This window comes from Pocillopora damicornis, chromosome 3, assembly GCF_964200805.1.
Source record: "Pocillopora damicornis chromosome 3, jaPocDami1.2, whole genome shotgun sequence".
NCBI classification, from domain to species: domain Eukaryota; kingdom Metazoa; phylum Cnidaria; class Anthozoa; order Scleractinia; family Pocilloporidae; genus Pocillopora; species Pocillopora damicornis.
The window spans coordinates 11,417,213-11,431,074 of NC_142672.1; the positions used below are offsets into that span (position 1 = coordinate 11,417,213).

The 13,862-nt window shown below is 38.2% G+C and overlaps 1 protein-coding gene across 2 annotated transcripts; it reads right to left on the reverse strand.

The window, feature by feature from the left end:
- Positions 1-2,516: 2,516 nt before the first annotated feature.
- Positions 2,517-12,275, reverse strand: LOC113667091 (uncharacterized). Of its 2 annotated transcripts, none has more exons than XM_089198954.1 (16): positions 12,005-12,275; positions 10,963-11,035; positions 10,363-10,455; positions 9,911-10,178; positions 9,313-9,433; positions 8,579-8,641; positions 8,382-8,434; positions 8,016-8,103; positions 7,611-7,696; positions 5,862-7,240; positions 5,388-5,517; positions 5,080-5,188; positions 4,431-4,536; positions 4,197-4,281; positions 3,750-3,854; positions 2,517-3,064 (listed from the first exon to the last, which is right to left on the reverse strand). In XM_089198954.1, the coding sequence occupies exons 1-16, from the start codon at positions 12,008-12,010 to the stop codon at positions 2,983-2,985; spliced, it is 2,847 nt and encodes a 948-aa protein (XP_089055080.1). In that variant the 5' UTR covers positions 12,011-12,275; the 3' UTR covers positions 2,517-2,982. The 2 variants fall into 2 exon arrangements, with proteins under 2 accessions (XP_089055080.1, XP_089055079.1); XM_089198953.1 differs by having other exon boundaries at positions 12,102-12,273.
- Positions 12,276-13,862: the final 1,587 nt, after the last annotated feature.

A 13,862-nucleotide genomic window follows, 5' to 3' on the forward strand; every position in this document is an offset into this window, starting at 1 on the left:
ATGGATTGTGGAATATCGACGTCTTAGAGAGCTACAAGCCGGTACTTAAAGTGGAATGCGGCGAAAAGTGTTTTTCATTAGTAAATTATTCCTAAACCTCTTATTGTAAATGTGTGGGTTTCCGGCCCTGCTGGAGATTTCACCGTAAAATCAGTCTCTCTTAAAACGAATTGAAAGTTAGAACTTTGATATTCATTGAAAGTTGCTTCTTGTTGACATCTGTGGAAAATGAAACAAGTTGTGAATGAGAAGAACAACAAGCGTGGCTATCACTAAAATTTGCATTGCTTGTGTACACCGTTGGACTGTGCAAGCGGAATTTCCAAGTGCCTTGGGTGCAATTCAAAACGGACTGGCTGATGAAAGCCCTTTCATAAATCACGCGATCTTGCGATAAAACAAACCGCAAATTGATCAAAGTTCACCGCAGAGAAAAATCCCCTAATGACGATGCACTTTACTCTCGATCCAATTATCAATTTCCCAATGATCGTCATCTAATTTGCATCGACTACTTTCGTCTTCATCTTCATGGCAATTTCTAGTTTTACATCACAGCCTATTCTTCTGATCAAGATCTGAATTCGTACTGTAGCGACTCAATTGTACAAAACGGTATTCTTTTCTCCCTGATAGCCAAGCAGCAATCATGATAACATCTTACTGAATCGTACAGACGGACTAAAGCCGTCACCTGGCGAGAAAAGAACGCTTAAAACGAGTACTTGTCAGACTCTGTCTGAAGAGAGCACTTATTTTTTAACATTGGCAAAGAAGTTTCACTAATCAAATTAAAGCAGAAGGTGGTGAGTGTGGTACACTAGGGATCAATGAGCGCATAAGAATCTTATCTTACCGCCGCAAAGAATTATAATTACTTTTTGTAGCTATGTTTATAATCATGGAAATATTTCCGGCAGCCTCCCAGCTAAATATATCATTTAATTTGCTCAGTATCATTCCAATTAATTTTTTCCCTCTATACATTCTTTCAAGCTTATTTACCAATTTTATTCAGTGCTTCCATAGTTTTATATTCCCCAACTTAATTTCTTTTCAAAATATAGATTTCTTGTAACTAGCAATTGGCGATATCAGATTTCAACAACAACCACCAAAAAAAAAAAAAACATAGGATTTTGCTTCTATCCATTCTGGTCACACATACATCTCGTATTTTTTTTTCGATCCGTCAGATTAGCTTTAACGTCCAGACGACTCGCTCGGTGAAGCTGTAAACGGCCTTCTTGTTATCTAAAACCAGATAATGAAATACATTTTGTTTCTGCTGGTATGGGAAGAACATCTCAGAGAGTTAATGTTGAATTGTAGCTGTTAAGCAGAAAAATGATTGATTAAAACTTAAAAACGAGCTTTGCTTTTGGGTACTCACGAAGGTTTTTATTCAGGGGACAATCCAACTTAAAGTCATCGAACAAAGAAAATAATAGACAGAAACTTATCTTAATGGATGTAGCAACAATGAAATGCCACCGTAAGCATTCTTTTTTTTAAGAATTTTGTAATTTTCTGATCTCGCCTTCAATTACACGTAAGCTTGTGAGCAGTTTTTTTCTCTTACGTCTGTATGTAATTTGGATTAAAATTCCCTCAATTACTTTAGGCGATTTAAAATATATTTTTATTGCCATTGTGCGACCGCTTTGTTTTTATAGGAAAAAGCCCTTTTTTGACTTGACTAGATGGATAAGTTGTTAACAAATGGTACAGACGTACAGTATGCCGTAACGAGAAAAGTTATTTCTAAAACGATGTTGGATTCTATTTCAATTCAAAAACCCTGGTTTTTCATGCAGTATCTAGAATTTAGCTGTTGGGGATGCAATCTCCGTAGTAAAACTGAACAGGGTAAAACTACTTCGATGGCTTTGATGTCTAAAGCTATTTTTATGTTTTGTCTCCTTTACGTCAGCAGGTGTGGTTTGTTCTTGAAGACCTCACAAGTCAAGTTTTGCACTTGTATAATTCAATTATGCAAATTGTTCCTCGCTAATTCAAAATCTTATTTAATTAACAGGATATCACGAATTAATTTCGATATTGTTGCTTTTTTTTTGTTAGAGAGAAAACACTACCTTATTTCATCCTGTCAACCAAATAGTGATCGACACGACGAGCAGGCGATGGGGTCGCGGTGCCCAGCAAACTTTACTAAACTTTACTAAACCCTTAAATTCTCACGATCTAATCAATAACTTTCCCTACTAACTGCCGAACAATTCCTTGCAAAGTAGCAAAGAGAATTTGGAGTTGTATCAAGATTATGCTCTCTAACTGATAGGCTCCCATGATCTACTTGCAAGGTAACATATTGGAATGTTGATAACTTATGGCAGTTAAAAGGATTAACAAATTAGTTCTTAGTTAAATCCTTTGAAATGACGCGAACGTTTTCCCAACGTCATCAGTGAAGAGAACAATGGTGTTTCCTAGCCAAACGAACAAGATTTGCATGATTGGAGGTTGTTTCTATTTGTGGGCCACAGAATACAAAAAAAAAAAACTTGTGGTTGGCGTTTAATTCCTTGCTGTTTCCACTTTCTCAATCACATACAAAACTATTGGCATCTTCATTGGGAAAAGTAAATTTCACGTTCCTTACATTTTAACTTTGAAACGTCATTTTTAATCATTTTAACAGATTGTGGAAAAATGCCCCTTATTCTGATTTTTGTAACAGTCATAAATTAATTCTAATATCAGTTCTTCGACAATTTTGCCTGGTCACCTTAGTTTTAAGTCAAGGGTAACTGTTGCCAAAAACTCAGTGAGTTTCGATCAGAGCGAAAATAAATGGAGCACATTAACTTGAAGTAAAAGATCGGTGTGGTGGCTCGCTGTCAAATTTTAACTGATTTTTGGCCCGTCATGGCTTGTAGCTCCAACCTTTATCTTGAACCTTATGATGTTATATATCCCGCTCTCTAATATTCTCCTTGCTTGGTGATTAGGCCGGTCATTTCAAGTTGGCTTCAGGGTGGCCAGATACGCAAGGGCTGTTAAAAGAGTCGTGAGGCAGTACCCTTCTTCCCCCATCAGATACCTGAACAAGAACCACATCGGTAAAATGGTTAAACATAAAAGGTTCAAATTCAAATTTTCATCGCTTTTACCCCTTGGATGTAGATGTTACTTAGTACCTTGTTCCTAGGGCGGAACTCTCCCGGTAAACTCTTCGGCAAAGTCCCTCGCGTGAGTTAAAAAAAAAAAAGTGAAAAAATTGATGTTCGCGCGCCAAGAGGAGCTCTAGGAGCGAGGCGTAAGGAAAGTAGCAACTACAGACTTTGTCAGAGAGTTTGCTTAGGGTTCCACACGGCGCGCAAGGATGGCAATTTCATTTATACTGATTTTTTTTTTTAACTTGCGCGACGGACTTTGCCGAAAACGGGGGAAAACGGCTAGCCCTGAGGTAATCAATCCGCACGGTATCAAAGAGCGCTTTTCATTCAACTAATGTATTTTTGTTTTTCGTCACCATATTCCCACCAATAGTTTATGCATATAAATCCACACACAACCCACAATTCCTCCAGTCGCTCTGACGAAGGGCTAACGCGCGAAACGTCAGCCTTTAAACTCTTTACGGTGGACAATTTACGTTTTCAACTCAGTTGATAACACCAAATTACCCTGTCATACTCTCCCACTGACACAGCACCACAGTTTCTTCAGAAACTTCCCCCGTTAATTCATTAGCCCTGAGGTAGTTGAAGGTCCCTCGTACTCACCCCTCGGGTATAAATTCCTCCATAGCATCACACTCAGAGATCAGCTGCGCCATTCCGCTTCGAATAATGACAAAACTAAGAATGGGCAACAAATCATCACATCCACTGTGGATAAAATAGAATTTCCATACGTCATAAGTCATTTGGATTTAATATGTTGGCTTAGCAAGACTTCCTGCGAGGAATTATTTTTTTCGCAGAGGGAACTAAGACGTAAGTTCACTCAGCTAAACTTACCGTAAGAATTTTTTTTCGCAAAGAATAACCCGAAAGGCCAATGGGTTTCGTCCTAGTATCGCCCGCAAATCTAACTGAAATAACTTTTTTCTATTTCTGAAGTGTTGAGCGCTAGGCGGAGAAGAGAAGCGCTTTATAGGGAATGATATTTTCTTCAGTCGTGCGTCTGAGTAAACTGAGATTGTAGCAAGGGAGACAGAGATTACATACATGGCTGTCTCTGGGCAGTGACGCGACTTTCCTTTCGTCTCCCAGTAATCCTCAACACACTGACAGACGCAGCGCGACGTTCGAACTGTGGACAGATAAATAAGAGTTCCATTATCTCTACCGAAAAATTCAAGAGAGAATAAAAAACAATCCATTAAAATCAGAAAAAGCAATTCAAATACTACCAGCTAAAAAAAGAAACAAAGAAACAAAAAATATGCGTCTTTTGAATACCTAAGCACTCTAGTTTCTCCAACGGACAATACAGCGAAGCAACTTTATGAAGTTCATCTACCGCCATCTGATATGGATACTTGTTTCCTGTTGCGCCCAAAACCGCCTAAAAGACGTACAAGTTTAAATATCATAACAATACTTCTACCCAAAACAAACTATGTCGTGTTTTCATAACACTAGCTTAAAGTGCTAGAAAGTCTTCTTCAAATGAATAAACAAATAATATATAGGAATTTAGCTGTGGCCATCCAAGTGTTAGCTCCTTGTCACTGTTTTCCAGGTCTATTTTTGAATTTGAAGTGTAAGTTTTGGTGGAAAGCGAGCAAGGAATACCCGGATAAAAATCCTCAGGCCAACAACATACTTAAATTACATGTTAGGTGCGGAAATCGAACCCTGGCCACAGCGGTGGGAAGAGAGCTCACTCGGTCACTGCGCCATCCCTTCCCACTCTCACGCAAAGCACTGCATGTTGTCGTTTTATATTCCTCACTTTACTGATGACCAAGTTGACAACTTTGTTTACTGACATGTCTACTCCAGTAATTAGTCACATACTATTAAAATCTGGTTAGCCCCTCTCATCATCTTCTTAAAATATAGTTTAGGTAGAAAGTTACGAAATCCATTCACAGATATACAGTACCTGATCCTCCAAACACAGTCTATGTGGCACGCCTAAATCTACCGGATCCTTCGTGATGTTCTCCGACATCACGTCCGCCAGTGTGAGTTCCTTCTCATGATTAACTTGTCTGTTGGATGAAAAAAGGAGGCGGAGAACACATGATAAATAGAACAGCAAAGAACCGGAGAGCAAGCTTTGCTTTGAGACATTCCACAAAACAAATAGTAAACTTCACGTAAATTCGTTTTTTTGCTTTTGATTTCCATTGTGGACAGAACACCAGACTGAGCGCGGTGGTAACGTCCACGATGCATAGTTCTTCTTACCTGAGCACAGCCAACAACATAGGCCACAAAGGTTTAAAGAAAGGGAATTCCAAATAGGAGTAACAAAGATCTCGGCCGGCTGGTGTGTCCAGTTGTTCATAGGCAAGGATTAATAATTTCTGAAGATTTTCTGGAAGATAACATAACATGACAAGAGTTGGATCTTTTTACGATTAATATTAATAATTTACCTTTCCCTTTTACACCTCGAATTACAAAGGGATCTTACAATAGACATGTAAACGATGCAATACATCGATAAGAGTAAACGAAAAAGACAGTTTCTTTTAAATTGTATGGTCAAGAGCACTGTATATGAACAGTTTTCTGGCTTCTCGCTTGTGGTATAGCTAGGGGACGAACAATTGCATGATGATTACGCATTTTTATAACCAACCACATGTATTTGAGTAAGGTCTAAATCATACATGGCTTTTGGTTATGATTAGATGAGTGTTTGCTGCACAAACATACCAAGAAAAAATCTCACATCCACCAAAACGTCCTTCAATTGTTTCCTCCTTTCGTCAGATGCAGTTGTAGTGGGAGTTGTGCTACCATTTTCCTCCTTGCCACTTCGTTCACTAACAAACCCAGACAGTCGAGGTGTTTGTGTGTTCTCTTCATCTCCACCGTTTGCCTGATCAAATGGGACTTCACCTATAGTATCATACTTATTTGACTTCTCTACTGGTCTCGGGATTTCTCCATCATTGTGGATGTCAATAATAGCTATCTGTTCTTCACCAACCTGTTCTCCTTCGTTTAAACTTTCCACTGATTGTTTAATATCTCCGTCCCCTTGGGTGTTATTACTAGCAATCTGTTCCTCACCAACCTGTCCTAGCGGCTTCAGACTATTGTGCGGTTGTTGACTTTCCCCGTTGGTGTTGTTTCTTGCTGTCTCTTCTTCATTACCCTCAACTTTTAGGTTTGAAATAAACTCATCTGCTTCAAACGGATTTGTATCGTCTGGTTGGTCTTGGATGGTTTTACCGATTTTACTTGCTATTGACAACTCAACGCTGAGCGAGTCCACGCTGAGTTGTGAAGGAGTATCTGCGCAGACTTCTGAAGAGTCTGCCTGACTGTGTTCCGTAACAGATCTCGCGACAGTATGGGATGCATCCTCTACCCTATTTTGACTCGTATCTTCTTTAAGTTCACTGCAAGTCTTTTCATCTGCCGTTGTCTGTGTGTTCCTTCCACCAACAGTTTCAAAGTCCGTGTCCGTACTTTCATCTTCGTTGCTATCCCAGCCAAACATATCGTCCTCTAGCTCCTCAAAATAAGTCTCCAGTGATGCCGCATCACCTGATGTCGCAACAGCAGTAGGCTGCGAAGTATCAGTGTCAGAGACTTCCGACTGAAGATCGTCTCCAAGAAGATTTTTGAGTTTCGCTAAATCAGTTCCAGAGCTCGCGCATGCGCTATCACCGTCCTTTCCTTTTTCTACACTACCACCATCTCTAGTATTGTTTACGAACGCTGCATCATGAATTTCGACTGTCTCGTGTTCCTTTTCCTCAGCGGTGCCATTCACAATTTCTTTCGTACCTTTCAAACTTTCCTCAATATTAGTCTCAGATGAAAAGTGACCTTCAAAATTACCTCCAGCATTAGTTACCGTGTTAAGGTTTTTCCCTCGGTTTTGTTCATCATCGATGATTGTCGATTTCTTCACGTGCTCGTCAGAGTGAGATTCCTTTATAACTGTACCAGTTCCTTCGCTGGTAGCTATTCTTCCGCTTTTTACATCAGGAAATCCCACATCCTTCACAAGAGGTGCCAGTTTCCGGTAAACGTAATACTGATACTGGAGGAGAAACTGGGTAAGAGGATGATCCGATGAGCTGTATGATGGGAAACATTAAGCTAGTTTCAATGTCATATTGCAGAACTTATTGTACAGCAAGTGTAAGCCAATTTTTATTTCTTAACCAGGTTTTTTGTGGATAAAATATACCGTGTTGAAGAGATGACAAGATGCCCTTAGTTTTCTGAGTCTTGTGATTACTAAGATAATGCGTACGCCCTGATTGGTCAAAACCTATCATCAGTTCAAAGACTTTGCAAATCACTCGCCTCTGGCTCGTGATTTACAAACTCGTGTTCTCCCAACGTCCAGCCTAGTTATTACTACGGTAAACCAATGGAAAATGCGGTTTAATGCTTAATTAACTTGACAATATGTATAATAAACTAAAGAGTTTTAAGTCTCACCTGAAAATCTTAGCTATTATTTCCTTGATCAACTTGGAATCTTCTGGCGAAAGTTTCAATTTATTCCGTAAGAGTTTCGGCCACACCTTCAAAATGATGAAATATACAATAGCTACTTATCTCTACATATTAAGACACGTGAAATCGAAGATACAGGCGAAAAAAAAAACTGAAACATAAAATAACCAGTTGCATCTTGAATTCTCTTGAGAGGCTTTTTCAGTTATGCTGCAAGTCTTAGTGGAAAACCTACTTCACACATTGCAATAATAAATAAGCGCACCGGAAAAGGTGTCACTTTATATACAATATTAAACGAGATGTAAATTTTTGGAGTATTTAATATAAATGAAGCACACTTCCATCCATGCATTCAAATATGGTGATAAATGCTTTCCAACTTACGGTCTCTTGTTCAAACTCCAAAATCTTTGTGTAAATAATACGCTGTTCTTGCTGTTCCTTGGTAGAATATACTGCAGGGCCAAGACGTCTGTAACACATCAATGACTTAATTACATGACGAACACAATCAGGCTGTTACTGAAGAAGGCATTAACCCTTTGCAACCGAAGGTCAGTTTGCCACACTGTTCTCTGTGAGTTTTATATGATATGACTAGGAGAAAATTTTTAACGATCAAGAACTACTGAAGCTGGCAATAATTTTTTTTATTCTCATGACCTAAATGTTTGATTCAGTGGGGATATTGTTAGGAGAAATTAGATGATAATCACTCATACAAAAGGATACCTATCATCACTTTCTCACCTGTTTGTTTCCTCTTGCAATCTTCGTTGTCGCTCCAACAATTTTTGCTTTATCTTATCTTGAAGTTAAAGTTATATGTTACATTAAAATTACAGCATTATCAATGGTAAAGTGCATATTTCATTATGTGCTATCACTAAATGACTTTGATTTTGCCACAAAAAGTACAGATAAAATTAAAAATGGACAAAGGATACAGCTTGCTCCCTGGCCTTTTCAATGGCAAGGTTTTCTGACATCCTTCGCATTAAACTGAGATTCTGCAAAACAGTAAAAAAGTACATGAGAACTGCAGTCTTATTACCCCTGTAAGCTTCGTAGAATTGTGGTCTAGAATCCAATATCAAACAATTACTAAAAATATTATTTTGCATGCTATCAAGGAGTACCTGCTGAAGCTTGAATACCAAACTTCATAGAGAAATTAATATAGATTTCAAAAATACTAATATAGGTCTTTTGAAAGCCTGGGTGATTTGCATTCAAGAATATTCACACTTCAGTAGAGGGTCACATCATCCCAACAATAAATTTTCAATCAGAGTGCCACATGATAACATAACATTCACCCTTTACACCCCAACATCAGTATGTATATTCTTCATACTGTTCTGTACACAACTCCTAAGGTAATGAGGAGAATTTGTTTAACAATCAAGAGCTTCAGTATATAGTTGGTGATCATTTCCTTTATTCTCATGACCACAATGTGTGATTCAGGGGGTGATATTGACTCTTAGGAGTCCAAGGGTCAACACCACTTGGAAGCCCAGAATGCTTTACTGGCTTGCTAAGTAGTCATCTGCTAATAGAATTTAGCAGATGAGATCAAGGCCAGGAGAACTTTTTAATAGAAATGCAGGAAAATGATAAATTGTAACCATTTTAGAATGGGATTTATGACAATTTATAATTATTGAAGTTATCATACATGGGAAATCATATCCTTGTTTGTTCCCCCCTTGTTTGCATTCTGCATTCTTGTCCTGTATGCTTGTATTAACTGTTTATTTTCCGTGTAAGCTTTCTCCATAGGATCATTGCTACCAGTTCTAGGGATAAGAGAATCATAAATCAAACATGTACAGCAGTAGTGAACGGCAACTGTTTCTATGAAGCTGTCTTACTTTCGTACATAATATTGAGTGGCCCAATTTACCGAAATGAAGGTTGATATGGTTATCATTTATCAAACAATAGACTGATGTCACTCTCCCTATTCTTTTTTGCCACAAAATAAAAGCCAGCAATTTTCAATTACTGAACAACAAGAAAAATCTCGAGTGAAGACAAAACTGTTACACCTTTCCACTACTTCTACCCAGACCAGTTTCATCTTTTATTTGGCCAGAAGGTAAAATGGAACAACCAAATTATTTGTCATGATCACTTGGCTGAGTGTTTGGAGAATCGATGAAAATTATTTCTTTTGTACTTAACTTGAAACTAATAACAATTAAAACTACAGTTCTCTAGAAAATGTTTCTGGAATTAAGACTGAAAATCAGTTTCAAATATTGAGTACCCACCGACGATGACGAGGTAATGGAGATCCAGGGGGTGATGGTAGATAAAGGTGTCCATCAGCTGTGGGTTTTGCCAAAGTTGCTGCAGGAGAATTTGTGTCAGACAGCTTACGAATAGTCACATCTTGTGGTGCCAGTTGATGGTGAGGTGATTGGCCAGGAATTGGAACCTGACTGTCAGAATAGCGATGTGGCACACCTTCAGATGAAGGGTGAAGATGCTGAGGTATTTGATTAGTGGGGGGTGTTTGACTTGTTGAAGTGCTATTTGCTGAAGGAATGACAAGCATCAAGGACATGTTGATGTGTGATGACATTTATTTTCAGAATTATTCTCAAAAAATATTCTTCTTTATTTCAAGACATCTAAGAAAGCCACAATTGTACCATATCAAAACTATACTTGGTTCTTTTGCACTGAGTCTTCAAAATTGCTTACAATATTGTAATCTTACCCAAAGAAGATATTATTGTCAGAGCTCTCTCCTGACATTGCTGAAGCATACGGAATAACTTGGCTGAGTCCCTGTTGTACACCAATTGGAGGTCTACAGTAATTCAGAGGCACAATGGATGTAAATATTAAATAAAATCTTAAAGTCAATATGTTTTTCAATTGGTGGTAGAATATTTTGTTAACTTATCTTTTCCTAGCTGGTGGCAAATTTTGCATCTCCTTCTCCACCTTAATCCTAAAGTGTAGTTTTTTCTTTGGGTGAATAAACTGGAAGAAAACTTTTCAAGATTTCTAGAGCATTAATGACCTCAACATGCAAAGATCTGTTAACAGTCATTACAGCCAAATATTCATTGATTACTCTCCACTTCCTCCAGACTTATAAACAGTCATTGAACTTCCTCCAGACCCATAATTGGTCATTGAAAATCCTTAATGGAAAACACTATTATCTTTGTGGCAAGTACAGAAATTAACTTTAACTTCTTTTTCTCCAGAATTGATTTTATTTAGAAAATTGTAACTGTGAGAGCAGAGTGCAGATCTTTTTTTTAACTTGTCACTTAGATGTTAAGTAAAATAGAAACTTAGGATATACCTTTGTCCCAAGCATCATCCTTAAGAACTTGTGATATATAGATGATGCAACTGAGATACTGACAGTATGCCTCCTGGTTTAAAAATGAATGCAGTATAAAATCATGTCAGAAGTATTGAATATACATCTGCCAACAAAATCTTCATGCCCTTGATGTTAAAGGATTTATGTGGATGACTGTAACATGTGACAAATGCATATCATACCGCGCAACATACAACAAACTTATATTAGTGGCTCTAAATTAATCAAAAGTAATTTATTAAGTTTTGTGATCTTGCACCTTGGATATCTTAACCCTTTAACTCCCATGCGTGACCAAGACAGAATTTCTCCTTACTATATCTATACAATATCATGCAGACAAGTGATGGGAATAAAGAAAAATATCAATTATGGGATTACTAATTATTCCAATACCAAATTCTCCAAACTTACATAATGAGAATCATTAGGCAGTCAGTAAGGAGAATTACTAATGAGACCTTGGGATTTAAAGGGTAAAGACAAACTTTGGATTACATTCCCATTCTTAGGGAGTTATCACAGGCTGCAATTGGAGTAGAATTATGGTTAGCCTTTCCAATATTGTTATATATTTTTTTTTTAAATCTGCGCTATAACCCCTGCCCAACGATGACTGGTTTTTGATAGAAGAGGTTTGGAATAAATATATATATTTTTATTTTTTGGAGAAGCTGATGAAATGTGGACAGTTACAGGGTGCTGAGTCAAAAACCAACCCACCAAATGGGGTACTGATTTTTTAACAGGCCTTCCAAATGTTAACGGCTTTTAATAAATATACCCTGGGATTTCCCTCATCCCTCTGTATTCCAAATCACTCTGCTCATCCCAGAGAAGCTCGATATGACTTTATTGCCACCGTATTGTTATCCCTTGTTTGCAATGACGTCACCGTCGAAAGACCGTGGCAATATAGATGATGACCTTCCGGGTATAACAAAAATAACGCTCAAAAAAATACCGAGCATTTGCGTAGATATCTGTTAGAAAAAGGCAGAGCTGAATCAAATTTAACCTGCATCTCAGTACTCCAAACTGGGGGCTATTCAAAAGTGTTTTGATCCGGGTAAGTGATTTTGAATTTCTTTCGCGAGCTTGGTTAAAACTCAAACCTTAATCCTGTTGTCTGAGTCAAGCTTGATGGCATCCCCAACAGATCGTAGTGCCAGTGGTAAGCAATCAGTAATCCCTTCACCCATCTTTTGTGCAAAATATATCGATAAATTTGGAAAACACTACCACTCCTGTAAGTCAGCCATCTTGAATTCCCTGCAAGTCCCTCTGGGATTTGTTGCCAATTTTTTTCGTACGACTGATCGACAACTCTTATTGGTCTTTCTGAAGTTCTCGATGTCACGGTAACTGTCACGTCAAGTCACACTTCTTTAAACATGTGACCGTTGATTGAAAAATAAATGAAATTTTGCGAATCAATCCAATACAACTTGACTAGTTTTAAAGCAAGTGTTTTGGAATCATGAGCACATGTTCGTTCATATCGGCTTTTTCCATTTTTCACAACTTTAGAACTCAAGAAGCTAAAAAGTATAGATGTATACTCATTTAAGACGCGTGACCCAAAAATCTCCACCCTGTTGGGTGACATACACTAAGTTAAGCCAAAATAAAGGGGTTTTCTTACCCAGAGGTATAAAAAAACTCTCTCCGGTAAGAAAAGAAAGAGTGCATCGGCGAATTACTTTTATTGAAATGAGTTTTATACATTGTACCAAACATGTAGACATGGTGTGGGATGATGCATGAGATTTAGGGATTTTTGCGAATACGACTTTGGTTGCGAGAGGCCGCAAATTACCTCATTCAATCACTTTATTGATCCGTTTAAAGAACACTGGGTATTATAAAGCTATTATTTTATTACATATAAACGTTTTACAGACATGTAAGATTCCGCGCGTTATTAATCGCTATGTTAAATTCTGGTTCGAACTCATACAGCATCAATGTCGACATGCGTGAATGTCTCTTTTCCAGTCCCTCCGTTAGAGTCATCCACTCCGTCCTTGTTACTGAGGAAGCCTTGGACTCTATTTCTTAGTTGGCTCTCGACCTGAATTTGTCCACTGTACAGAAGTTCAGACAGACACTTGCGTTTGAATATGAGACACTTCTTTTTTTTCTGGGCGTGTTTGATTAAGTGTGTCTCGTCCTCCCCAATTTTTTTGTTAATTTCTGTGACATTTTGTGGTGATTTTCTGCCTGTAGCACTTCTTCTGTTTGAGTTGTTTTGCACCTGCCTTCCCTTTGGTGTTTCATTCGTTACAGGCGGGCTCTTTTCTGTTGGTTTTCTCTGAGTTCTAGGTGTGAGTGTTTTCGGATGGCTTGACAGCCCTTGTAAGCTACTTTTCGGCAAAGCTTTTGTCATTTTAGCGTTACTTTTACTCTTTGCTTTATCGTGAGCGCAATACTCGAAAACCTTTGTTTTCAAAACGTTCTTATTACGTAAAGATGGGGCCCGATCTGGAATTTTAACATCTCCACGCTGAAACTGTTCGCGTTTATAATTACTAGATTGAGATTCATTGCCTCGTTTCGACGCGTGTTTCTTAACTGGCGCCAGTTTCAGAGACAATTTATTTTTAGATAAGTCATTTGAAGTAGGTGTTGGAAGCTCCCTGCAGTATTCTTGGGCGATTTTGATCAACGATGTTCCTACAGCGGATGCGGATTCACCTTCACCTTTTGTACTCATGGCATCAAACGAAATTACCTTCCGACGTTCTTCCGCTGGAGAGGTCACTTGGTGAGTTTGATCACTCAGAAAAAATTCAGCGCCCCAAACATTTTCTTTTTCAAACTCGGCTTCCTTTGGCTGAAATTCTTCGAGATTCGATTCAGGTAGATCCTTTCCT